The sequence below is a fragment of the Dama dama genome, chromosome 20, assembly GCF_033118175.1.
Source record: "Dama dama isolate Ldn47 chromosome 20, ASM3311817v1, whole genome shotgun sequence".
In the NCBI taxonomy this organism is placed as follows: domain Eukaryota; kingdom Metazoa; phylum Chordata; class Mammalia; order Artiodactyla; family Cervidae; genus Dama; species Dama dama.
This window is the reverse complement of record NC_083700.1, coordinates 18,484,165-18,511,592: the sequence shown is the minus strand read 5'-3', so window position 1 is coordinate 18,511,592 and position 27,428 is coordinate 18,484,165. Positions and strand designations below refer to the sequence as shown.

General features: G+C 47.9%; 2 protein-coding genes across 10 annotated transcripts; one reads left to right on the top strand and one right to left on the bottom strand.

Annotated features, from left to right (window-relative positions):
* Positions 1-26,972, bottom strand: PGLYRP4 (peptidoglycan recognition protein 4). Of its 9 annotated transcripts, XM_061120790.1 has the most exons (13): positions 26,748-26,972; positions 23,551-23,641; positions 19,779-19,856; positions 18,107-18,278; positions 17,640-17,737; positions 16,864-16,949; positions 15,841-15,948; positions 14,883-15,081; positions 13,388-13,506; positions 11,798-11,950; positions 7,890-8,088; positions 3,328-3,446; positions 1-2,425 (listed from the first exon to the last, which is right to left on the bottom strand). In XM_061120790.1, exons 6-13 carry the CDS (start codon positions 16,910-16,912, stop codon positions 2,247-2,249), a joined length of 1,125 nt encoding a protein of 374 aa, XP_060976773.1. In that variant the 5' UTR covers positions 16,913-16,949; positions 17,640-17,737; positions 18,107-18,278; positions 19,779-19,856; positions 23,551-23,641; positions 26,748-26,972; the 3' UTR covers positions 1-2,246. The 9 variants fall into 9 exon arrangements, with proteins under 9 accessions (XP_060976773.1, XP_060976770.1, XP_060976772.1 ...); XM_061120787.1 differs by lacking the exon at positions 17,640-17,737; XM_061120789.1 differs by lacking the exons at positions 17,640-17,737; positions 26,748-26,972 and adding an exon at positions 24,615-24,644.
* On the top strand, positions 24,593-27,365 carry S100A9 (S100 calcium binding protein A9). Its single transcript, XM_061120796.1, has 3 exons — positions 24,593-24,717; positions 25,009-25,231; positions 26,979-27,365. Exons 2-3 carry the CDS (start codon positions 25,082-25,084, stop codon positions 27,270-27,272), a joined length of 444 nt encoding a protein of 147 aa, XP_060976779.1. The 5' UTR covers positions 24,593-24,717; positions 25,009-25,081; the 3' UTR covers positions 27,273-27,365.
* The last annotated feature ends 63 nt before the right edge of the window (positions 27,366-27,428 follow it).

Below are 27,428 nucleotides of genomic sequence, written 5' to 3'. Positions count from 1 at the left end.
ACTTTTGATTTCTTTTATTGGGATATTGTAATTTCAGCTCACAATCTTATGCTAACTTATTGCTACTGGATTGATCAGAGTTTCCAGACATCTTCACAAGACAGTGGTTAAAAATGTTAAGATGAAACACTTCATGAGTTCATAAGGACCTCATGAGTTTATCCTTATATTTTCAATTCAAATCCAGGGCTCTGGTATATTACTTTACCTCTTCTAGGTTAGTCTGCATCTCCTTTTTCCACCCTGAGAATCTTACTTTCAAAAACACTGGGGATGATGGAATTATAATATCACATATTAGCTCATTTGTTTGATCCCACATCTCACAGTAAACTTTCATATAAAAATAACACAAAGATTAGCACCAACAATATAATTACTAAATAGATTAAAAGTTAATTTGCAGACACTCTTCTCATTCCTTCCACATTTTTTTCAGTTCTGTAATCTGCTACATTGTTAGCACTCACAACCATTACATACTATACTCTCACTTTGATAATCCTCATCTAGTCTTAATTTACAAACATACATACATTAATATTCATCTCTGGTCATTATATCAATGTCTTATTTTGGTTGTTTGAGGTCATTATCTTGTAGACTCCTAAGGAAGGGTTCATGAGACTATATTCCCAGAGTTTTTACATGTTGATGAGAGCATATTTGTAACCTTTGTATTTGAAACTCAATTTTATTGAATATAAAACCCTTGGATCACATTATCACATTTTTTCCTTATATTTTAAATATATTCTTCCATTTTTTCCTAGCTGAAAATGTTGTCAAAAAGTCTGATGACATTTTTCTCTCTCATTTGTCACATTTTTGGTTTTTATCCTGAATGCCCAAAGGAAATGTTTTATTGAAAACCCATTAGCCTAATATACCCTGTAATTCATCATTGTGAGTCATTCTTTTTAAATACAAAACAAAGTAAAAGCAAATTTTCAAAACTTTTTTTTCAGGAAGGTCTTCTAGAATTAGTTTTTAGTATTTGTCCTATTCCCTTATTTTAGTTTTCTTGTTTAGGGACTTCAATTATATATACCTTGTAACTTCTTTGCTTATCAACTATATTGGTTACTTTCCCTCTAGTTGTTTTACTCTTGTTTTTTATTTCTTTTGGATTTTTAATTTTTTCCTTCATTTGATCTTCGTTTTCTTCTAAGGTATTATATGTTATGTGCATTGACTTTTTATCTTCTTTCTTTTACCTGGTCATTTCTGAAATGGTTACTATATTTCTTACTCTCTCATGAGTTCTATTACCCGATTTCTCCTATTTTACACTTCTAGTTAATTTTTCTTTCCTATCTTACATGATTTTCTTGATACTTTTAGCTGGATCTGAGGTGCTAGTTTATAGTTTTTTTTATCTATGAGCATCTCCTATGTGGGGAGGTGCTGGATGGCCTGTGTGGAGACAGCCTGGGCTGGGCCTGGAGTAGTACACGGTCCTGTCCTCACAGGGGTGTGGGAGGATGGGGACATGGGACCCTAGAGACACAGCCGCCATTAGAAACAAGCAACCAGAGCCAGTTCTGAGCCTCGGATCGGAAAAGAATGGAACAGAGAGAATGCTGGCAGGATGGGGGACTGTCCGAGGTCCAGCAAATCTTGCCCAAAGAGGGTATGTCCAGCAAATTGGAAAGGGGAGCAGGGACTTGGTCCACTCCCCTTTATTCATCCATTTCTCCAATAAATATCTGCTTATCTTCTGAATTCTAGACACTGCTGAAGAACTGAAGACACAGACATGAATTAAACTGGGCAACCTCACAACCCAGTGGAGAGAATGTCTGTAAACAATCACTGCCCTGAAATAAGGGCTGCATCCAAATCAGGGCAAGCCAGTGTGTGAACAGAGAGGAGGGGCTGGGACGTTGACCTGGGTCACGTGTGAGGCTGGGGCTGCCAGGCAGACGGCAGGGGAAGGCACACCAGGAGAGGGGTGTGCGCCGGGGACAAGAAAGCTCGCCTGGCTGAAGACATGGGTGGCAGGGAGAGGAAGGTGGGGAAAGAGAAAGACTGGGCCCAGACTCAGAGGGCTGGGAGCATCCAACCACAGGGTTTAAGGGACTCTGGGAGATGCTGGCAGGAAATGACCATACTAACCTGAGACTGGAGGGACAGGATGGGGTTGGCAAGGAGAGGACACAGGTGTTGAATCAGAATGGAGAGGAAGAGGCGGACCAGCAGGTGGGGTTGGGGAAGGGGATGGTCTTAGGAGAAAATGGGGCTCCCTAGTGTCTGAAATGAGGCCAAGTCTTAATGATGTTGTACAAAGCCCGCCCAGGAGATTGAACGTTGGTCACATCACTGTGCCCCAGCAGCAGGTAGTTGGGGACCAGGTGCCCCTTGACCACGGAACACTGGATCAGGTTCTGGGCTGCCTCCAGTGCTGCGGCATTGGGCGGGGAACCTGCAAAACACAGTGGACTCATCAGTTATAGGATTCCCGAGCTTGTTCCAGGGCAGGACACACTCCTAGATCCCCCTAACCCACCTTTACCACCAAACTGGTATATTCCACTTTACAGACAGAAAACCAAGTCAAGACTTTAGATTCCTCAGCACCAATGAATTATCTGACCTGAAATGTCGATAATGCTGTGGTTGAACAATCCTGCATTAGCCATGTAGTGTTTTCTTCACCTTCACATGACCAGCATCATCTCCAGGCATATTCCTGGCTCACACCTTCCCCTATCCAAGGCCCAATTTAGTATTAGCCCCCAGTGACATAGCCTTCTCCTCCCAGAGATTCCACAAAAGGCCCCTGAGCTTAAACAAACTCTGATCAATGGCAATTCTCAGCGTGCACTCTGGATGCAGAGACAGGGCTCATCTGTGCGTTTGGCAAATAAGGCAAGTGTCCACACATGGATGTCATGGTAAAACTTATCAGAAACATACACAAAGATCTTCTTTCCTTGTCTAATGTGTCTTGGATATCAGAAGAGAGAGGCATTTGTTTGGGTGTGAAAGATGTAAATTTAGGGTGGAATTCTGTCTCAGAGGCCACCTGTCACACTGAATTAGTTCAACATTAAATCTGAAGCTGGGTAAATCTAACACTGCTGCTGCTGCTGCTGCTAAGTCGCTTCAGTCGTGTCCGACTCTGTGCGACCCCATAGATGGCAGCCCACCAGGCTCCTCCATCCCTGGGATTCTCCAGGCAGGAACACTGGAGTGGGCTGCCATTTAAATCCAGCACACACAGCCACTAAGATGATACCTGTGTCTGACACCACTGTCTTCCACGTCTGACGCTTTCCCTCAAATACCACACAATGACCACTACTGCCCGAAGCATCCACTTACCAGAGAAGGTGCCCATAAAGGCGAGGCCCAGGGCAATGTCATCGTAGCCGGGGGTGTGGGAGCCTTGGACACTCCAGCCTACTCCTTCATAGATGATGCCATCCTGGCCCACAAGGAAGCTAGAAGACAGCCAGGGGAGATGGAGAAGGGCATGAAAGAGACGCACTCTGAGACTGTCCCATTCATTCATTCATTCTTGTCTACTCGTCAGACATTGATTAGCTTATCAAGTTCTAAACACTGTGTAACAAAAAAAGAGTCCTTGCCAGTGTCATGCTGGTCAGCCAGCTCTCATGGGCAGGGGACATGGACCGCAACCCTGATCTATAGCTTTTATTGATATCCAACCGTGGTTGATCTCAGCCTACCAATGATATGACAAAATTCTTAACAACAATCCTCTCTCATGAGCCCGTGGCCCTCGGCACAGCACCACCGTCGCAGGTAGCTCACAGACTAGGAAGAGTGACAGCTTTCAACCCCTGCAGCCCTACCTCACCAGTGAAACTGTTGCCCACAGATGACCTACGCCTCCCCACGACTAAGGACAAACAAAGAGCACCTCCCCAGCCTTGCCTTCCCTGGCCTCTCTGTTCGGCAGGCCCTGCCAATCCCTGACTTCAAACATTCTTAGTTTCCATTGCACCGCACTCTCCCAGTTGCTTCTTCTCTGGTTGCTCCTCATCACCTCATCTTCCTATGTTCTTCCCTGCATATGGGGGTTTCCTCAGGATGCGACCTTAACTTCCCTCTTCTCACTTGACACATTGTCCCAGGACTAACCCATCTACTTCCTTGGTTCAGCTGCCATCCAGAAAGACCATGAACCCACACCTGGACCCACCTATTCCCCTTGCTGGGCTCCTGATCTTGGTAAAAAAAAAAAAAACCCACCATTCCCTCCTCCTACTGGGAATAATTCTGCATAGCACGGCCCAGCAAAACACATCCTGATAGGTAATAGATGTTGGAGGAAAAGTTTCCTCCTACCTTGAAAACGATGTTACTACCAGGGATTGGAGAGAGGAGAGGCAGTCAGCCCAGGAGTACATATCAAGCAGTAAATCCATTCTAAAGCAGAGTCCCTGCACATAGCTGTCCTGGGCTTGGGGACAAGTAGGGACTAAAATCCAGCTCCATTAGGGCTCCTTTGATTCACGTGCACAAATAAGCCATCTGGGTTAGTAGAGACCCACCCTAAGACTTAAAATTCTGTGCAATTGTTTCTGATAGGACTTTGTTGTTGTTGTTGTTGTTCAGATGCTAAGTCCAAGATATTAGATAGTATCTAACCCCAAACATCTTATCTTCAGTCTCTGAAAGCATCATTCAAGAAGTCTCCACTCTTCTGTTAGGTCCGTGTGTTCTTTATAAAAGGATTACAGACTTTGCCGTTAGAGAAATCCAAAGGTACTATCTGGACAGGAGAACACTTCCCTGACCTTGCCTTCCCTGACCTCTCTGTTCCAGAGGCCCTGCCAATTCCCACCTCTTCAAACATTCTTAGCTTCTGTCTCACTGCACTCTCCCAGTTGCTTCTTCTCTGGCTGCTCCCCGTCACCTCATCTTCCTGTGTAAGGAAAGATGTCCTCCCCAAGGAGAATGATACTTTCCAGATGCAAAGGAGAGTCTAACATGAGGGAGACAAACTTCAGGTTGGGGCTGAACTGAGAGACAGAGCCTAAGCTGAGGAGTGGGAGGTGATTATGTGAAAAAGGCATAATCTTTAGATGCTCCTTTCTACAGGTTTTACAATCTTCCCTGCATTTGATGTCCTATAGTACCTTTTCAGCAGAGCCTTGGTCTCCATCATGTCAATATCTGACCTTTCAAAAGGACACACACTCACACTACTGTCCATAAAGGAGATAACCAACAAAGACCTACCCTATAGCACAGAGAACTATACTTAATATTGTGTGGTCATAACAAACACCCTCTTCCAACACACAAGAGATGACTCTACATATGGACATCACCAGATAGTCAATAACAAAATCAGATAGATTATATTCTTTGCAGCCGAAGATGGCAAAGCTCTATACACTCAGCAAAAATAAGACCAGGAGCTGACTGTGGCTCAGACTATGAATTTTTATTGCCAAATTCAGACTTAAATTGAAGAAAGTAGGGAAAACCACTAGACCATTCAGGTATGACCTAAATCAAATCCCTTAGGATTATACAGTGGAAGTGACAAATAGATTCAAGGGATTAGATTTGATAGAGTGCCTGAAGAACTATGGATGGAGGTTCGTGACACTGTACAGGAGGTGGTGATCAAGACCATCCCCAAGAAAAAGAAATACAAAAAAGGCAAAATGGTTGTCTGAGGAGGCCTTACAAATAGCTGAGAGAAGACGAGAAGCTAAAGGCAAAAGAGAAAAGGAAAAATATACTCATCCAAATGCAGAGTTCCAAAGAATAGCAAGGAGAGATAAGAAAGCCTTCCTCAGCGATCAATGCAGAGAAGTAGAGGAAAACAATAGAATGGGAAAGACTAGAAATCTCTTCAAGAAAATTAGAGATACCAAGGGAACATTTCATGCAAAGATAGGCATAATAAAGGACAGAAATCATATGGACCTAACAGATAGCAAAAGCAGAAGATATTAAGAAGAGGTGGCAAGAATACACAGAAGAACTATACAAAAAAAAGATCTTCATGACCCAAACAACCATGATGGTGTGATCATTCACATAGAGTCAGACATCCTGGAGTCCGAAGTCAAATGGGTGTTAGGAAGCATTAATACGAGCAAAGCTAGTGGAGGTGATAGAATTCCATTTGAGCTATTTCAAATCTTAAAAGATTATGCTGTTAAAGTGTTGCAGTAAATATGTCAGCAAATTTGAAAAACTCAGCAGTGGCCACAGGACTGGAAAAGGTCAGTTTTCATCCCAATCCCAAAGAAAGGCAATGCCAAAGAATGTTCAAACTACCGCACAGTCGCACACATCTCACACATTAGCAAAGTAATGCTCAAAATTCTCCAAGCGAGGCTCCAACAGTATGTGAACTGAGAACTTCCAGATGTTCAAGCTGGGTTTAGAAAAATCAGAGGAACCAGAAATCAAATTGCCAACATCCATTGAATCATAGAAAAAGCAAGAGAGTTTCAGAAAAATATCTACTTCTGCTTCATTGACTATGCTAAAGCTTTTGACTGTGTGGATCACAACAAACTGTGGAAAATTCTTAAAGAGATGGGAATACCAGGCCACTTTGCCTGCCTCCTGAGAAATCTGTATACAGATCAAGAAGCAACAGTAAGAACTGGACATTAAACAACTGACTGGTTCCAAATTGGAAAAGGAGTATATCAAGGCTGTATATTGTCACCCTGCTTATTTAACTTATATGCAGAGTACATCATGAAAAATGCCAGGCTGGATAAAGCACAAGCTAGAATCAAGATTACTGGGAGAAATATCAATAACCTCAGATATGCAGATGACACTACCATTTTGGCAGAAAGCAAAGAGGAACTAAAGAGCCTCTTGATGATAGTGAAAGAGGAGAGTGGAAAAGTTGGCTTAAAACTCAACTTTAAAAAAACTAAGACCATGGCATCTGGTCCCATCACTTCGTGGCAAATAGATGGGGAGACAGTGGAAACAGTGACAGACTTTATTTTCTTGGGCTCCAAAATCATTGCAGATGGTGACTGCAGCCATGAAATTAAAAGACGCTTGCTCCTTGAAAGAAAAGCCATGACCAATTTAGATAGCATATTAAAAAGCAGAGACATTACTTTGCCAACAAAGGTCCATGTCGTCAAAGCTATGGTTTTTCCAGTAGTCACGTATATTTGGGTTGGACCATAAAGAAAGCTGAGCACTGAAGAATTGATGCTTTTGAACTGTGGTATTCGAGAAGACCCTTGAGAGTCCCAAGGAGATCAAACCAGTCAATCCTAAAGGAAATCAGTCCTGAATATTCATTGGAAGGACTGATGCTAAAGCTGAAGCTCCAATCCTTTGGCCACCCAATGTGAAGAACTGACTCATTTGAAAAGACCCTGAAGTTGGAAAAGATTGAAGACAGGAGGAGAAGGAGACGACAGAGGATGAGATGGTTGGATGACATCCTGGACTCAATGGACATGAGTTTGAGCAAGCTCTGGGAGGTGGTGATGGACAGGGAAGCCTGGCATGCTGCAGTCCATGGGGTCTCAAAGTGTGAGACACAACTGAGCGACTGAACTGAAGTGAACTGAATAACCTATAAGGGAAAAGAATCTGAAAAAGAATATATATGTATGTATAAAACTGAACCACTTTGCTGAACACCTGAAACTTACAAAACATTATAAACAGCTATACTTCAGTTAAAATAATAAAGACACACATTTTGAGAACATGCCCAAGGGAGATGACCACTGTTTAGCTACATCCTAAATAAGGCCCACCCAGGGCTTGGTGAGGAATCTGTGAGTGAGAAGGACTGCCTCTCCTATGCTGGGCTCTCAGTAAATATTAGCTCCTCTTCCCACTCCTTTCACAGGCTCAGTATACACCCCCATGGGAAGAGAAGCCTTCACAGCCTCAGGCACACTTACTTGTACCCAATATCACACGAGTCTGATCTATCCATGAAGAAGGACTGGATGTCTTGGACCAGCACGCGGCATTCATCAGACTTGTTGCAGGTTCGCCCCATGGTGTGGATAATGATGACATACTGAGCTGGCTGGTTCATCTTGGAGCAGTGGGCCTCCCTGGCATCCCAAGCAGACCGCTGCACAATAAGTGGGCAAGCTGCAGTGGGGCAAAAACATGTATGTGAGGATTCATTGTGCCCGCTCAGGTCACCCACCTTGCTACTGAACATCCCGCCCACCCTCTTGGCATCCTGCCCTGACCGTGACTATGGACCTGGAGAGCCCAGCAGCTCCCGGTGGCCCATCTGGGAACAAGAATTGCCTTCCAAGATGCAGGAGCCAAGAATCACCAGTTACAACCCCAAAAATCAGAACCCAAAGGACAATGGGAATGTTGATCTTGAGGGGACATGGATGCTTTATCCCTACTGCAAAGTGTACTTAATTTATCGGAACAACTGTCATGTGTGTGTACGTGTGTGTGTGTGTGTGTGTGTGTGTGTGTGTGTGTGTGTGTGTGTGTAACAGGGTCTTTTTGGAGAAATCAATTGAATTTTCATCTGAAAACACGTCTTTAAGAATCACTTGTCCACAAAACTCTGTCAGTGTAAGCAATTATTAATACTGGCAGACGACACCATCCAAAGGCAGAGATTAAATTCACTCCAAGGTCTAACACAAAATTCCAATTTTCTTTAAAATTCTATTAAGTCCAAGAAAAGGTTAATAGTGCCTATTAACTATACTGTTTGTTTAGGCCACACCATATGGCTTGTGGGATCTAAGTTCCCTAACCGGGGATCAAACCGGGGCCCCCAGCAACGAAAGCACAGAGTCCTAACCACTGGACCGCCAGGAAACTCCCTTCTAACTGTACTGGTTTTGAGGTCGCTGCTTGTTAAACTCCAAATCTGCTTTTAATCTTCCTTGAGTTGTTTTAAACTCTTCCTTTAAGTCAATACAAGTAATCCCTTAAGCTCTTTGGTCTGCTAATGCACTTCTATTGATAATTTTTGTATTCAGAAAGAGGTATATTTGCGCTTTGTGTTTGTATGTCCTATCCCTCGCCAGGCTTTTTTCCCTTCATAGCACTTGTCACCATTTCACCATGTAACATGCCAACTATTTTACGTGTTTGTGTTCTTACTGTGCTTCTCTGCCATCTTGATTGAAACCTCATGAGGGCACGGCTGTTGTGTGTTTGCTTTCTTGGTACATCCTCAGTGACGAGCAGGTGCTCCGTAAATAACCGATGTAGAAATGAGTGAACACACAGTAGACTATGCAGAGCACCATGGCTCTATCATTCTAGGAATCCGAGGGACAAGTAGGTGACCTGGAGGGGCCCTCGCAAGGTTTGCCAGCCCTAAGGTTTCAGAGAGTTGGGTGACCAGTTGCCTATCAGAGGACTCCAGTGAAAAAGACAGCCTCTTCAATAAGTGGTGCTGGGAAAACTGTACAGCTACGTGTAAAAGAATGAAATTAGAACACTTCCTAACACCATACACAAAAATAAACTCAAAATGGATTAAAGGCTTAAATGTAAGGCCAGAAACTATAAAGCTCTTAGAGGAAAACATAGACAGTACACTCTGACATAAATTGCAGCAAGATTCTCTCGGACCCACCTCCTAAATTAATGGAAATATAAACAAAAATAAACAAGTGGAAACTAATAAAACTTACAAGCTATTGCACAACAAAGGAAACTATAGACAACATGAAAAGAGAAACCACAGAATGGGAGAAGATAATTGCAAATGAAGCAACTGACAAAGGGTTCGGTTCAGTTCAGTCGCTCAGTCGTGTCCAACTCTTTGTGACCCCATGGACTTCAGCACAGGCCTCCCTGTCCATCACCAGCTCCCAGAGTTTACTCAAACTCATGTCCATTGAGTCGGTGATGCCATCCAACCATCTCATCCTCTGTTGCCCCCTTCTTCTTCTGCCTTCAACCTTTCCCAGCATCAGGGTCTTTTCAAATGAGTCAGCTCTTTGCATCAGGTGGCCAAAGTATTGAAGTTTTAGCTTCAACATCAGTCCTTCCAATGATTATTCAGGACTGATCTCCTTTAGGATGGACTGGTTGGATCTCCTTGCAGTCCAAGGGACTCTCAAGAGTCTTCTCCAACACCACAGTTCAAAAGCATCAGTTCTTCAGGGCTCAGCTTTCTTTATAGTCCAACTCTCACATCCATACATGACTGCTGGAAAAACCATAGCCTTGACTAGATGGACCTTTGTTGGCAAAGTAATGTCTCTGCTTTTTAATATGCTGTCTAGTTTGGTCATAAATTTCCTTCCAAGGAGCAAGTTTCTTTTAATTTCATGGCTGCAGTCACCATCTGCAGTGATTTTGGAGTCCAAAAAAATAAAGTCTGCCACTGTTTCCACTGTTTCCTATACAAAGGGTTAACCTCCAAAATACATGAGCAGCTCATACAGCTCAATATCAGAAAAACAAGCAACCCAATTAAAAAAAAAAAAAAAAAATGGCAGACATTTCTCCAAAGAAGACATGCAGATGGCGAATAAACACATGAAAAGATGCTCAACATCACTCATGAGAAAAACACAAATCGAAACTATTGTGATGTATCACTCATACCAGTCAGAATAGCCATCATCAAGAAATCTACACACAGTAAATGCTGGAGAAGGTATGGAGAAAAGGGAACCTTCCTGCACTGTTGGTGGGAATGTAAATAAATACAGCCACTACAGGAAACAAATGGAATAGTATGGAGATTCCTTAAGTATCTAGGAATAAATCTACCACATGGCCCAGAAATTCCACTACTGGGCATATACCCCAAGAAAACCACAATTATAAAAGAGAGAAGTACCCCAATGTTCACTGAAGCAATATTTACAATAGCCAAGACATGGAAGCAACTTAGATGTCCATCAACAGATGAATTTGTATTTTTTTAAAAAGTTGTGGTACATTTATACAATGGAATATTATTCAGCAATAACAAGTGATGAATCTTAATCAGTAGTAGTGAGATGGATAAACCTAGAGCTTCTTATACAGAGTGAAGTAAGTCAGAAAGAGAAAAATAGGTATCATATAGTAACATATATATATGGAATCTAGAAGAGTGGTACTGATGAACCTAGTAGAGAACAGACTTGTACACACAGCAGGGGAAGATGAGGGTGGGACAAATTGAGAAAGTAGCATTGACATATATATACTATCATTGGTAAAATAGACAGCGGGAAGTTGCTAAATAACTCAGAAAGCCCAGCCTGGCACATTGTGATGACCTAGAGGGGTGGGAGGGGGGAAGGGATATATATAACTATGACTGATTCACATTATTTTATGGCAGAAACCAACACAAAATTGTAAAGCAATTTTCCACCAAATAAAAAATAATTTAAAAAAAAAAAGAACAACTCCAGTGAGAGCCTGACAGAAAAAGTCACATCCAATGGCATTTGAAAGTGAGTGGGAGTGAATCTGGAGGGAGGTCCAGTAAGACTCAAGGGCTTAGAGACTTCCCTGGTGATTCAGTGATTAACACTCCATACTTCCAAAACAGGCAACATGAGTTTGATCCCTGGTCAGGGAACTAAGATCTCACATACCATGCAGCACTGCCCAAAAAAAAAATTTTTTTTTTTAAGATTGAAAGTCTTCTGGGTCTTTCCAGTGCACCAGCCCTGAGCACTTGTCTCATGCATCCAACTGGCACGGGGAGGGAGGGCGGGAGGGGGGATCGGGATGGGGAACACATGTAAATCCATGGCTGATTCATGTCAATGTATGGCAAAAACCACTGCAGTATTGTAAAGCAATTAGCCTCCAACTAATAAAAATAAATGAAATAAAATAAAATAAAGATTGAAAGTCTTACCTTCCTTGACACTTGCATTCTGCTGAGGGGACAGGCAGCTCTCTCCTTTCACAAGGAGTGGCTGAACATACACGGGTGACAGGTGGCCCTTGCGGACAGCAGAGGAGATCAAACCTTCCATGGCTGACAGGGCCGCAGGGCTAGGGCTGTGGCCTGAAAGACAGTGATCCTTAGGAAGCCTCGATCTGGCCTGAGTTGCAGAGTTCTGTGGGGGAGGACGAGATGTCCTGCCAGCCCCCGCATAGCTGTTGGAGGGGGAGGAAGGGACACAGGCTCATCCTGAGCGTCAGACAGCTGGGAACTCAAAGGTCCGCCTGGACAGAGCTTTGGTGACTGGAAAGACCTTTCCCAAAGACCCACCCAGACTTCGTTTATCTGTCTCCCTGGGAAAGAGCAGAATGGCAACCCCGTGCTCACTAACGCCCCCTGACTGCGTGAGGGTTTCCCATCACTAGGGCCCTTCTAGGCATGTGCCAGCCCCTCTGTCTGCAGTGACTGCTGTAATCCTCACATCAAGCCTGTGAGGCAGATGCTATGATGAACCCCACTGTTCATAAACAGGAACTTGAGGTTCCCAAGAAGTACTGAGCTCAAGATCCCACAGCTCACAAGGTAACACCCAGGGGCAAAGAGTGGTCACGGAAACCAACCAAGTTGAACATCAAGACTCCTCTGGCAAACTGGAAGCTTCCCTGGAGCAGAAATGGAAGGGATGAGCTTGTGCTCTGATTCCTCTCCTTACAACTATGTCACCTGGGTCACTTACCTCTCTGAAACTTAAGCTGTACACACTGTAATAGTCGTCATGAAACTTATCTGGGCCATCTCAAAAGATATTGGGAGGGGGCCATGAGAAACTAGATGTTTGCTAACTGTTGTTGTTATTTAGTCGCAAAATCTCTTTTGAGACTCCATGGACTGTAGCCTGCCAGGCTCCTCTGTCCATGGGATTTCCCAGGCAAGAGTACTGGAATGGACTGCCATTCCCTTCTCCAGGGGATATTCCCAACTCAGGAATCGAACCCTCATCTCCTGCACTGCAGGTGAGTTCTTCATCACTGAGTCACCAGGGAAGCCCACTTATTAACTGTAAACATTCAGAAACTCAATAGATGTATGTTGGGATGCAGGTGGGCAGGGTGGCAATAAGACTAGAGGACCATGGAGGAGACTTGGGGTTTGGAGCCCCAACATGGCTTTTAAAAATTGCACAGAAAATCTCAGAGAGACAGAGAGAGATGGAAGGAGGTAGTGGCTAGCCAGAATCAAGGCCTGATACTACAGAAGCATCTGGGCTAGAGAGAAGGTGTTCTAGTCTTTGATGCAAGAGTGAGAGTTGGAGCCTGGATCCTCCTAAGACTAGAGCGGGAGCAGAACCAGGGTGCGGGAGGAAGGATGGAGAGGGGTGGCCAGGGGGCGAGGAGGCTGGGAGGAAGCCAGAGCAGGAGGAGGAAGACCGTTCACAGAAGTCAGGGGAGAGGAGAATTGCAGGAGAGGGTGTGTCATCACCAGTGTGAGGAGGGTGGAGAGACAGCGTGAGAAAAAGAACTAGCTAACTCTACGGAGACGAACAGCTGGGGTGACCATTACCTTTGCTGGTGCCAAAGAAGGCGAGGCCCAGGGAAATATTGTTGTAGCCCTGGGTGTGCACACCTTGGACATTCCAGCCAACACCTTCATACACCCCGCCATCGTCCCCAACCAGGAAGCTGTGGAGAGGGAAATCCAGGCTTGGTGGCTGGCCCCAGGCACACCCCTGCAAGAGGAACCCCAGCCTAGCCTCCTAAGGGAGAAGGGCCAAACCAAGTTCACTAGAGGGAATTTGCATGGATTCATCTGAGATAATGGATAGACATGGTGACTTACACTCATCCTTAGAAGGACCACTCCCGTGTTCCTCACCCCATCCCCAGTTCAGATGCTGGGTTTTGTATAAATCATCCTGCACACTTGAAAGGGAAGGGGTCCTGGAGCTGCCACCCAGAGGCTCCCCCAGACCCAACCAAACAGCATAAGATCCTTCTCAGCCTCTACATTTCCTCAAGCATGGCTCTCCTCCTCCTTCCAAAATGCTGCATGTCTGTGATCTCCACACAGGCTGTGTGTGTGATTTCTCTCTGCCAGGGTAACCTCTTACCTAGACTTCCCAGGAGGCAGCACCTCAAACAAGGATGTGGACGCAGTCAGTTTATTTGGGAAGAGACCCCAGAAGCCAGACCGAAGGGGCCAGGGGAGTGAAACAGGAAGAAACTCGACAAAGTGTGAAGGATTATGTTGGCTTCCCCATGGACACCCGGGGCTCGGCACCCCGCTCCTTGACATGTGACTTTTCAAGGAGAGAAGTACTTAAAAATGTCCCTTTATACGGCTGGAGACTAAGAAGTTAGCCACAAAGCCTGCCCTCCAGGGGGTTCACTGTCAGGGACTTGGACGAAAGCCTGAAGCAGAAAAGCAGAGAGATGCAGGTGCTCTTGAGGTGGGAAGCCATTCCCACACACAGGAATCGTCCACAATGAACTGAAGTCAGAGGTGGGCTGAGGAACTGGGTGCTGGGCACTGGGAGGGCCCGCTAGAGTGACCAGCAGGGGAAGAAGAGGATGCCTCCCTCATTGAGGTGGAAGCCCCGACGCACACTGTAGTGGAAGGATCAGAGGGCAAAGGGGCTTGGGCCACAACTTTGCAGCAATGTGACCTCGATCCCTTCCTCGGTGCCCCCGTCTGTAACATGGAGGTGGTGACACCCGCCCAGCCAACCTCACACTTTGTCATGGGGCAAACGCACCCATGCACCCACAGATGGGGAAGCCATTCCTAACCTGGGATGTGCTGCGTGAACCATTAGGAGGCGAACGGAAAGTAGAGTCATCACTTAAACTTCCTTGCTTCCTTTCAAGAGAGCTCAAAGTCAAGAACCTCACAGAAAATTTCAAAGGCTTTGGAATTTTATAGGATATTTTTTCATTGCATTCATTATTAACCAGGTACAACCACAACCCAGAAAATGAGGGAAAGAGTTAGAGAAGAGAAGGGGCGAGGGAGGCACCCTTAGCAGCACTGGGTCAATGCCCCCAGCCCAGCCTCTTACTTGTAGGCTATGTCACACCAGCCGTTGCGCACGTGATGGCCCTGCAGCTCCCGCAGCCTCTGACTGCACGAGGTCTGGTTGTGACATTCCAGCCCAGGGACGTGGTGCGTGATGAGGAAGCCCACCGGCAGGGCCAGCTGGGCACTGCAGCCGACGGCGTCTGCCCCCCACTGCTTGCGAGAGACCATGGTGGACACACCTGCAGGGGACATGCAGGTGTCCCTAGGCACACCCTGCTCCACTATTGCCACCTCGGGCCCCTGGGCCACACGTGCCAGCCGAGGCCAGTTCTGCCCCGTGGTGGCTGCAGAAGGGCTGCAGGAGGAGGCCTTCTGTGGGCAGGCGGGCACAGCCTCCTCTTCTTGCCTCCATGTTTCCATTTCACTACTCACTCCAATGCAGGGACTGCACCCGCCCAGAGCAGCCTAGGTGCTTGGCCCCCACACCTGGATGACCTTCTCTGATTGAGGGTCCCTCCCCGCTCTGCTCCAGGAATCCTTTCGTGTCACCATTTGACCCAGGAAAAGCCCTCAGGGGCCCCTCTCAGTTTTTCCCCAGCGCTACTGCCCTCCAAGTGCTCCAAGCCCACTGACAGTTTCCTCCGGGACTCTGCTTCCTTCGCCCTGCTCCCAGCGCTCCTGGAGCGGGGCATCTCCTCCTCAACCTGGGGGGCCCTCCAGGCAGGGCCCGTGACTCCCCTTCAGTCCGGGGACTCCTGAGGGCAAAGTGTGAGTCTCCAACCTCAGGCTAGGGGGTCCTTCACGCACAGACTGCACCTCCCTTTCCTGGGTTTCTGGCCCCTCCCAGCAGCACTCCCACTTCCCCTTCCCCCCTTCCCTCCCTGCCAAGGCCTAAGACAACCCAGGGAGGTATTCCTGTGTCTTAGCCCCAACCACCCCATCCCACCATTAAGCGCCTGGTCCCAAGAGAAACCCAGCTGGTCCTCAAACCTCCTCACCACTGAGACCCCGTTTGTCTTTTTCAGTGAGCTGGGAGATGTTGCCAAGCAAGTCCTGAAGCCCCTCGAATAGGTGTTTATCTTGTGTTTTATCCCAGGAGGAATCACCTGTAAAGGAACATTCCATTTCGCATCAGCCCTCAGAGAGCCCCAGTACCAGTCCTCTCCGTGGCAGCGGCTCAGGCTCCTCTCCACAACCCTCTGCCTCCCCAGATCTCTGAGTCCTTTCAGGAAGCCCTATGGGGCCAGAGGACCACCTCCAGCAGTACCATGAGGCGTGGTTTTCTCCAACACCAGCTCCAGGTAACCTCCCAGGAAGTTTTAAACAGACAAGGGCAGGGGGTCGGAAATATTGTCCTTTTCTCATGAGCCACATCTCCACACACAATTGGCAAAATCAACAAAAACCACCTGGAAATGCATCCAGGCACTTCAAAACCACAAAGTCTTTCCTTGTATGCATTTTGCCTAATGGAAGCAATGGGACAGATTGTGCCCAGAAGGGACTGGAATTCTCTGCACAAATCAAGTCAGTTCCTCTGGGATTAATTCTGGGGGCATTTGCTATGTCCATGCTCCTGTGGGAGGGACTCTGGGGATTTCAACAGATTCCCACCCTGAAGGAACTTTCTCTCACTGACAACCATAAACCCCAGTCATAGGCTGACATAATATTGCAAATAGAATCATTGCCCCATTGCTCAAGTGCTAAGTCCTTCCAGCAGTGCATTTTCCCATTCTATTCTCACAATAAATATAGATCATAACCTTGTGTCAGTCTTCAGGTGGGAAAATTCAGGTTTCAAGAGGTGACTAACTTATTTAAAATCATTGCTGGAGGCAGGGCAAGGATTTGCATCCAGGTCTATGGACTCCAAGTTCTGTGCTCTAAATGCAAAGCTGTCCTCCCACTCTGGCTTCCTACCATCCTCCTAACAAAGAGCAGGCATTTAAAGATTTCCTATTATGAGACTGTAGGATGATCTTTCTTAGTTACTGTCTAAGCCAATGAAGAAAACTCACCCCAGGCCCCGAGACCCAGAGTGGAGAAGATAAGAAGCCACCACAGCATCTTCACGTGATTCCAGGACACAGGAGAGATCTCGGCTCTACGAAAGACAATGATGGTTACCCCAACTGTGCTCACCCCTCAAACGGGGCACCCACCCTACTGCATGGCCCCATCTGCCCTCCTGAAGGCTAGCACCTGGATAGGCTTCTCTGGGTCCCCAGCACAGGTCAGGTGCTCATTGAATGAGGAAACACCCCCATCCTGTTTCCCTGGGCAACCAGATCTCATTGAGTGCCCACCGTGTGTGAGGCCTGAGGAGACACTCACACGTGCTTTATTTAATCCTCGCACCAAGCCTGCAATCTAGGCTTGCTAACCCCCACTCATAGAAGAGGGCTGTAAGGTCCAGGGGTGAAAGTGAACGTGAAGGTTGCTTAGTCGTGTCCTCCTCTTTGCGACCCCATGGACTGTAGCCAGCCAGGCTCCTCTGCCCACGGGATTCTCCAGGCCAGAATTCTGGAGTGAGTAGCCGTTCCCTTCTCCAGGGGATCTTCCCAACTCAGGAATCTAACCAGGGTCTCCTGCACTGCAAGCGGATTCTTTGCCAGTTGAGCTACCAGGGACTAGGGGTAGCAGAATGGAAAAATACAAACTCACTTCGATGGGTCTAATGCAGAGAATTTCTTCCCAGCTGGGAATAGACTGCGGTTGGGAAGAGGAGGGGATGTAAGAGTTGAGGAGGGGGAGGGGCCTATTAACAGAGCAGAGCAAAAATCCTGATCTTTACACTCCATCTGGTGGAGTCCAGTCCTTCTGATAAGAGAGGGCTTCTCAAGAAGAAACACAAATCCATGGCTGATTCATATCAATGTATGACAAAACCCACTGGAAAAAAAAAAAATAATAAAAAAAAAAAAAAAAAAAGAACGACCCAACACAGATAAAAGATATCAATACACAGATTCAAAAAAAAAAAAAAGAAGAAGAAACACAGCTACACACACACACACACACACACACACACACACTCTCACACACACACACACACTCACACACACACACACACACACACACTCACACACACACACTCACACACACACACACACACACTCACACACACACACTCACACACACACACACACACACACACTCACACACACACACACACTCACACACACACACACACACACACACTCACACACACACACACACACACACACACACACTCACACACACACACACACTCAGAAATACCTGTGGGTCCCTTGCTCTCCCAGCTCCACAGGTCAGGCTGCAGCCGGCTCACCCCTCATTGGCTGGCAGGGCCTCCTTTCAGGCTGGCCTCTGGCCCTGCCCTCCGCCTCAGCCTTCACCCTCCCAGGCACTAGAGGGCACTCTCTCCCCGGGAACGGAGACTGGGCCCTGGCTTTTCAGAGAGGAGAGAAAGGCCAGGAGCCCTAACAAAAGAGGGCGAGGAGGAGGGCCAGGCTCTGAGCGGCTCCCTCTATAGTCCACAGCACCGAGAAGAATCAAGACCAGACAGGTGTTGACAGCAGGGACCCGCCCTGTGAATAATCCCAGATACCTCCTCCCTGGGAAAGGGTGCGGCTGCCCAAGGCTCCCAGGAAGCCTGGCGAACCCAGGGGTGCCTGTGGGACCTGGGGGTCACGTCCTGACCTCTGGGAACTTTCTGCCTGTGGGGACCGATCTGCTCCAGGAGTCTGAAGGTTCTGGATGGAGGTTGCTCCCCAACCCCCACCTCCCACCCCTTTCCATCAGCCCCACCAGCAGCAGGCAGATAAAGTAGAAAAGTACATCCCAGGAGGTGATGCACACATGTCCTTATCACTAGAGCTGATTCCCACTCTGTGGCCAAGGGGACCGTTCACCCACCACCCCCGCCTCTGCATCAGACTGTCACCCACCCAAGAAGCCTCCCACAAGCCAGGATACTCCAGCCCCTCAGCCACTCTCAGCTCAAAGCCACAGTTATCACCTCACATGTTCCACGTCTCCTCCACAGTCCGAGGCTCTGGTCTCGGGAGCCCTTGAGTCTTTGTGGAGGAAGCGTCACATGACACCTTGTGTGCATGCAATGGGACATGTGTCTCCATGGGGACCTGCAGGGGCTCCCATCTCTCCATGGGTGGAGCAGCCTCCTGAGACGACTGAATGGACCCTTTTCAGGGAACACCGCAAATCTGGACAGGTTGTCCTTGGTGAAGCTATGGAGTCACCCTGAGGCCCGGGGTCCCCAGAAAACCTCCCTCGAAGGGACCCCTTGAATACCTAATTCCATCTACTGTTCTCCCTGTTGACCCACAAAGGCCCAGGGCTGGGAAGAAGGGCCCTGGGATGGTGGGAAGCAGAGTGGGGGCCTTCCTGATCTCATCTTGGGCCACTGGTACAAGTGGTAGCAGCCTCAGAGATATATGAGGGGGAGGGAGACCTGTAGCCTGGGGACTGATACTGCAGGGCCTGGAGGTTTCCTGAACCTGTAGGCTGTCTCCCAGGCCTCCACCTCCCAGGCCTGACCAACAGTGAAGCTTTCAGAGAGGAGGCTTGTGGCCCCCAGAGCAACAAGTTAGGGAGAGGAGAATGTTCCATTCTGCAGACGGCTTTGGGAGGTGGGAACCCTGAGCAGAGACTGGGTGGGTGGTGGCTGCCTGAGAGAGGAGGGGAAGCAGGTGAGCCCAGGTCCATCCTGAGACTAGCAAATTCTTGGAGACTAACAGGCTGAGGGGCTCCCTGAGGGAAAAAACTTGTTCTGGACAGAGGGTGTTAGGAGGGGGAAAACAGCAGAGCAGGCAGTTCTCTCTAGTTCTGTGCGCTTAGGACCAAAATCCTAACTGGCCTGCTAATAGCCAGTATTAGCCCCACCCTGGTCACCTCCCCATCTCTCACCCCCCTTGGCCAGAGCAGCTACCTTGCTGAGGGTCCCTGTCTCACTCTTCACCTGGGCCAGGAGGCCCCACATCCAGCCTGGCTTCTTCCAAGAGACCTTCTGTGGAAAAGAAGGAAGGAAAAAGAAAAGCAGACAGACACACGAGCTGCTTCAAGTAACATATTGCCTGAGACAGTGGTTCTCGAAGAATGTTCCAAGGAGCCTGGGGGTTCCTAAGACCCTGCAGGGGCTCCATGAGGTCATGACTATTTCCAGTCATGATTTAACATTGCAGTCCATAATAATATACCCTGAACCACCCACCACAAGAAGCCTCCCACCAACCAAGTATCCCCAGATCCTCCCCTTCCTCACTCTGCTGATATTTACACCAGTGACCTTAGAACCACAGCAGGTCAGACTATTAGTGTCTTAGCGGCAACTGGGGAGGTGGCAGCAAACTGCACTAGCAGTCACTGTATTCCTCATGCTGTATTCTTTCAAAACAAAAATGTTTTTCACTTGAGAAATGTTCTTGATAAAGCAATGAAAGCTATTCATTTTATTAGATCTCAACCATGATTGTCTCAAGGAAAAGCACTTGCATGATTGAAAGGTAAGGTGAGCTAGCCACTTTTTTCATAGAAACACCATTTTTACTTGAAAGAACAAATAGCAGCTCAATTATGGATACTCATGCTACAGTATACAAGGCAGACATTTATCTTGAAAATGAACAGAGTTAAACTTTTACTTCAAGGAAAACCAACAGGCTGTGTTAGTGTAATAAAACTGGAACTTTCAAGCAAAAATTAAACTTTGAAAAATTTGGCTCTGCCACCATGAGTTTGACAGTCTCTCAAAACGTAAAGATTTTCTTGATGAGATCAGTTGTGATATCAATAAGTGTGATTTTTACATATGTATATATATTAGGTAATGAAATGTGTCAGCATTTGGAAGATGTGGATAACCCAGTGAATCAATCTTTTCCAATGACCAGTATATTGTTACAGAATCATAGGAGACCGATTTATATTTTGTGATAGAACAATGAATTCTAATGTAACAAAGAATTCATTAATATGGTCTGAGATTCTAGGATAACCCTTTCAAAACGTCTGCTTGTTGAGTTTTGGTGAATTATCAAAGAAGGACATTCACAACAAATTTTATTGTATTTATATGAGTGTAGGCTCAGTCTGGAGAAGGAAATGGCAACCCACTCCAGTATTCTTGCCTGGAGAATCCCAGGGATGGGAGCCTGGTGGGCTGCCACCTATGGGGTCGTACAGAGTCAGACACGACTGACGTGACGTAGCAGCAGGCTCCGTCATATCTGACTCTTTGAGACCCTATGAACTATAGCCTGCCAGGCTCCTCTGTCCATGGGATTTTCCAGGCAAGAATACTGGAGTGGTTTGCCATTTCAACAACAACTTTTAAAGGCTCTTAATATATTCTCCTCTTTCCAACTACTTATCTGTGTGAGGTTTGATTGTCTTCATATCTTCAAACAAAAAACAAATACCATATATTAACACACACATATGGAATCTAGAAAGACGGTGCTGATGAACCTAACCGCAGGCAGCAATGGAGATGCACAGGTAGAGAACAATGGACATGGGGTGGGGTGGGGTGGGGAGGAAGGAGAGGGTGGTACAAATGGAGAGAGTAACATAGAAGCATATCCACTACGGTATGTGAAATAGAGAGCCAATGGGAATTTGCCGTGTGACTCAGAGAACTCAAACCAGGGCTCTGTAAAAACCTAGAGGCCTGGGATGGGGAGGGAGGTGGGAGCGAGCTTCTAGACAGAGGTGACATATGTATACCTATGGCTAATTCATGTTGATATATGGCAGAAACCAATACAATATTGTAAAGCAACTATCCTTCAATTAAAAATAAATTTTAAATAAGAAAAGAAAAAGAAAACAACACATACAACAAACTGATTACAGACGTAGGAAAGTCCATTTGTCTTCATATAAGCCACACATTAAAGAGGTGTGCAAAAATGTAACAAATGATATCATTGTTCTCACTAGGCTTTTTTTGAAAATATAATTATTTCTTACTTTAAAAATATGTTAATAGATAAGGGGATTACTGATACTATTTTAAGTGAATTAATAAGTATTTTAAATTGTATAATATTGTATATAATAGTAGATGCAACCCATATAAACAAAAACTCTTTTAGACACTCAATAATCTGTGAAGTGTGAAAGGGCCTTGAAAACCGAAAGGTTAAGAATCAGGGCCCAAGGAACGCAGCAGGCTGTCCTGACACAGGTGGGCCACAAGGGGGCAGCACGAACTCTGATCATCCCAGGCTACCTTTTCACCCGCGGACTCTCCCTTATCTCCACATCTCCTTCACCCCTCCCCACTTCCTTATTTTCCTTCTCTGCATTTTCCCGAGCTGCACAATTTCTTAATTACAGGAAATGATCATCTTCTCAGCGTAGTTTCTATCAAAGCCATGTCAGTCACGTAATACTCTGCAAACGTTTATCAGATGCCTCTCAGATGACAGTTAATCACCCAGGGATGAGTAAAAGGAGTTAATAAGCTAGTGAGGGAGAGGGGCCCCAAGGCCAGCCATTAGAATGCCAACGTGGTGATAATGTGACAGCCCTTTATTTCCTGTGTCAGAGGGGTTCCCGCCAGGCAGAGGAGGTCAACAGGGACACATGGAGATATTCATCAGGAATTTCTGGAAGGATCTGGAACTTCAGGGACACGCTGAGAACAAAAACCAGGTTCCCCAAGACATAGGAGAGGAGAAGGACCGGAAAAACGGGAGCCAGGGAACAGAAAATGGGGAAAGAAAATTTCCCAGAAATCACAGAGATTATGAGTGAGGACAGCAAGAGGGAGTCAGGGGAAAGGATTAAGACTTGGGAACCCTGAAGAAGGGGTAAGGATACCGACCCCTCTTGGTCGTGGCCTCAGGGGACCAAGCTCACTGATAGGTCTAGAGCTGCCGAGCGTCTGCCTGCTCCCTTGTTGGCGTGTGTGCTTTTAACACAGCTGAGGAAGCCATACCCACCGTCCAAAACCAGGAAAACTGTCCCTCTTCATGCCCACTCAGGAGGCTCTGAATGTTCCTCTAGGAGAAGACCCCACTTCCCACCACCCTTTCCTTCCAACCTCTGGCCTTAGTTGGCAGTGAGGAGGCTGGGTGGGATCTGGGCACTTATTGACCAGGCCAAAAATAGCCTGCCCAGGTCACGGCCTCTGCAACTCAGCCTCGGCCTCACCCAGGCCTGGGTTAGCCTGGAACCATGAGGTCTGTCAACCAAGGCCTTTTTTTTTTTTTTTTTTTTTTTGGCTGTACAGGCTGTTAGTTATGAGATCTTTGATCTTCACTGGAGCATGTAGTGTCTTTTAGCTGTGGCATGCGAACTCTTAGCTGTGGCATGTGGGATCTAGTTCCCTGACTAGGGATCAAACCCAGGCCCCCTGCCTTGGGAGCATGGAGTCTTAGCCACTGGACCACCAGGGAAGTCCCCTGCCACCGCCTTCTGTCATGAGGGAACTCACTGCCAAAGCAGGACCCCCACGTGTGGACTCCCTCCTGTTTCGAAGCCCTGTCCAGCTGCTCACTCCACCAACCACTGACCCTACTCCCCTACTCCCACCCAGTCACTTCCGTCCTAACCCACACTGCACGATCCCAGCCAACATCTCTGCAGAAAGTCACAGGGCAACAGACCTGTGTGCATTTCACACTCATTCATTTCCCCATTTATTTGTGCATTCCTGCAATTATTAATTCAACAACTGTTCATTCTACACCTACCGAGCAGGCTCTTGCTCCATCCTGGAACCGCAGAGGTGATTCAGGCCACATCCCTGCTTTGGGGAACCTCAGCAGAATGGAGGAGAGAGACCTGAAAGACAGGAACTTCAGGCATTGGCCTGCAACCATGCTTTGTTCAGCACATACCGTGTTTCCTAGTTAACGTTTTTATTTTCCTTTAAAAGTAGTTGACGAATCTTATAAGCAAGAGTTTTCACAGAAAAAATCAGATTTCCTGAACCTTTGGGAGGTCCATTAACAAAAGATCCACTCTCTCACGTGGCTGCCTTCCCCTGAGGATGAGTAACAGCGGCCCCTTCAAGTGAAGAATGCTCTGGTTTGCCACAGTCCCCACCACGCTCTGGTCCCTGCAACCCTGAGGCCCCATGTCTGCTGCCACAAGTCACACTTCTGACAGTGCTCTGGGTTCTTCAGCCCACACGGCTTCACCCCTTGGCTCCGGGTCTCTGGTTCCTGTAAGCTTGGGTCTCGGATCCTTGGTCCAGAGCGAAACGTGCCCTGATAGAGGCAGCAGAGGGCGCTGTGGACGCACACACAAGAGGCACCCTGGCGAACTTGCCCCGATAGCCTGAAACAGAGATTTCCTAACTGAGGAGGGAACCGCACAGGATGGCTTCAGGCTGTTGTCTGCACTTCCTCCATCAGCTTGAACAATGGAGGCAGACCCCTCGCCCTCTTAAGAGCCAGAGTCAGACAGGCGCAGGAAGGCTCAGCCGCATGGGGAGCCGGAGTGGGTTGGCCACCTCAGGGGTCCTCGGCCCGCCAGCAGCCCCTGGCTATCACAGATGGGAAGCACAGCCTCGGTGGTTGTTGAGAGAGGGGTCCCAGAAGAGAGGCAGAGTGCTTCCCACCTCACTCAGCGGGGACAGGGGTGTGGGGTGGAGGAAGTGGACTAAGCAACCAGCTTCCTCCCAAACCAGCTCCAGGCCAGGGCTGGGAATTTCACAAAAAGTCAAAAAGAGCTCTGTGAACACTTCCTGTCCTGGCCCAGCCCCCTTCCTGGCAGTGAAACATCCCAGCCTGGGGTTACCACATAGGCTCACCCATGAAGCAATCTTCACGCTAGAGGGCTGTCTGGATCAGTGGTGTATAAAAACTGGGCCCGCATCTTGCTTTCAAACCCTTCTGCTTGGCTCCTTGGCTTGGGTAAGTGAGCTACCAGCTCTGCCGGGGCCGGAGCCTGCTCACTGACTCTTCACCCCCCTTACCCATCTTCCTTTCAAACCTGGAAGCCCTCCTTGATTGACTGCTCATTTTAAATCTTCCTTCCCTTTTTCTTAGGTCATGCTCTGCTATCCTCAAAGGCTCTCTTTTGGGGCATTCCCTAGACATTCTATAAGCCATTCCTCTCATGTCTGGAACTGGGTCATCTCCCAGTTCAGCTGCAGTCCCCAATTTCTTTTCATTCTGTATTTTTCTCTTCATTCCTGTGTGCAGACAGTAGGAGGGTCAAGAAAGCTTGACAGTCTTCTAAGCACCCTGCTCCATTGCTCAAACAGAAGGCAGGAAGATGACGGACCAAATGTCACAAATGGAATGCAGCATAGAAACCATCATCAACATCTTTCACCATTACTCCGTACGACTAGGGCACCCGGACACCCTGATGCAGAAAGAATTCAAACAGCTGGTGAAAAAAGAGCTGCCAAACTTTCTCAAGGTAAGGCTGGATTCCTGGCAGACCTGAGTCAGTCTGGGCTAAGGATGGAGAATGGGGATACAATCTGCAACCATCAAGGAAAATGTTCCTGACCCTCAACCCAGCCTCCAAAGGCAGTGGGCTCCGTGTTTGGAGCAGGATTTGGACCCTGTCACTAGAGGTGGTCCACAGTAGGTGGCACCAACAGACAGCTTGTGCAGCGTGCTAGGTTCTGTCCCAGGCAGGGCACATAGTGGCCAACAGGGACCCACTGTCTCGAGGGGAGAGGCACGTGGCAAACATGTTGACCAATCAGGAACACAGATAGATCCACTGCCAATAGAGTGCTGTGGGCAATGTGGACTGGGCAGGAGAGAGGTAACTAGTTAAGTACGTGAAGGGTCCCTCCAAAGGGACCTTTGAGCTGAAACCTGAGTGTTGGGAAGGGGCTATGGGAACCAAGTGACAACGACCCTTGGAAGGAAGCTAATGAGACTGCAAGCATCAGATGAACTTAGAAGACCCAAGAGGACTTTTCTAATCCATAGGCTCTCTGGGAGGAAACAAATAAACAGCATTTGGGAAGGGACCCAGCCCAGCATGAGTGGACAAAGCACTCCATAACATGTTAATTTATTTCCCTGATCTGAAAATGATCTGGCAGCTCTAAGAAAAGGAAGATTCATTCCACTGGATCTTTTTGTTTTCTTTACAAATTTGGTGACTTGGGGGACACAGGTGCTGTGCTCAGAAGGGCGGGACGTGTAAGTCCCAGTCTCAGTTCCATTCCTGGAGCAGGATAGCCCAGAATAGGTGGCCAGCCCTGCCTGGGGCCCCTCCCCACCTTGGTAAGGTGGAGAATTACAGTGGACAGAGTCGGGGGACACTGATAGCTCCCCGCAGGGGCAGAATTCAGCAAGCCAGACTCTGGGTCAGGGGGGACAAGAGGCGATATAGCCAAGAGGTTGTGTGGGCAAGGTTGTCGTCTGTGTGACTCCTACTCCACCCCATCCACCACCCCCGACATGCAGAGCAGATAGGCCAGGAGGGAAAGCCAGGCTCCTGCCCGGGGTCTGCTCAGGAGTGAGAGCTCTGCCAGGACAATGGCAGACATACAGAAGAGGAGATCCTGGTGAAGCATTGCAAGAGGAGACAGCAAAACTGCCCAGCCAGTGGGGAGTAGAGCTGGAACCCAGGGGGGCCTGGATCCTCCCCTCATGCCCTTCCTTGCACACTTATCACACCATCTCATTTCCCTTAGATGCTTCCCCACCCTACAGGCTGAAATGAGGGTCACTAGCCTGGAGAGGGAGGGGAGAGAAGGGCTTGATGCTGACCGAAGCGGTGAGAAAGGGACAAGTCCAGGCTCTGCGTCAGATCGTAACGTGGGTGTCCTCCCTTCCACTCCCAAGCCTTGGCAATCTGCACGAGCTAGTTACCCTCTGCAAAACCATTTTCTCAGGTGTTCCTCAGGGAAGATTCCAAGTCTCTCTATAATTGCTGTAAGAACCCAGTGAGGAGACATCGCTGTACTTACTGCGTGACCTTGGGCGAGTCACTTGACCTCGGATCCTCTCCTGTATAAGGGAGTGAATCGTGGTGCCCGGGTTGTGTGCAGAAGGAATTAGACCATGGCTAATAGATGCTGCAACTGAGGCCCAGAAGCCCAGTGTCCCTGTGCCTCTGCCATTGGGTCACTTGCAGTGCTCCTCCCCGTCCCCAACCCTGGCCACACCCAGCCCTGACGCCCCATGTCTCCCACCTGCAGAAGCAGAAGAAGAATGACAAAGCCATCAACGAGATCATGGAGGACCTGGACACAAACCAGGACAAGCAGCTGAGCTTCGAGGAGTTCATTATGCTGGTGGCCAAGCTGACGGTAGCCTCCCATGAGGAGATGCACAAGACCGCACCCCCAGGAGACGGCCACAGGCACGGGCCAGGCTTCGGGCAGGGTGACTCGGGCCCATGCCCCAGCCAGGGTGGCTCCGATCACAGCCACGGAGGTCACGGCCACAGCCACGACCACGGCCATGGCCACGGTCACGGCCACAGCCACTAATCAGGAGGCCAGCCACTGCCCACCTAGAGCCTCAGGGCTGCCTTCGCTGTGGGGCAGGGCGATGGGGGTGAAATAAAGTCTTCCTCCGAGTCAGTGCTCTGCGTGCTTCTTCCCCCTCCCCCCTCCCAACCTGACCTTCCCAGAAGTCTGGGCATC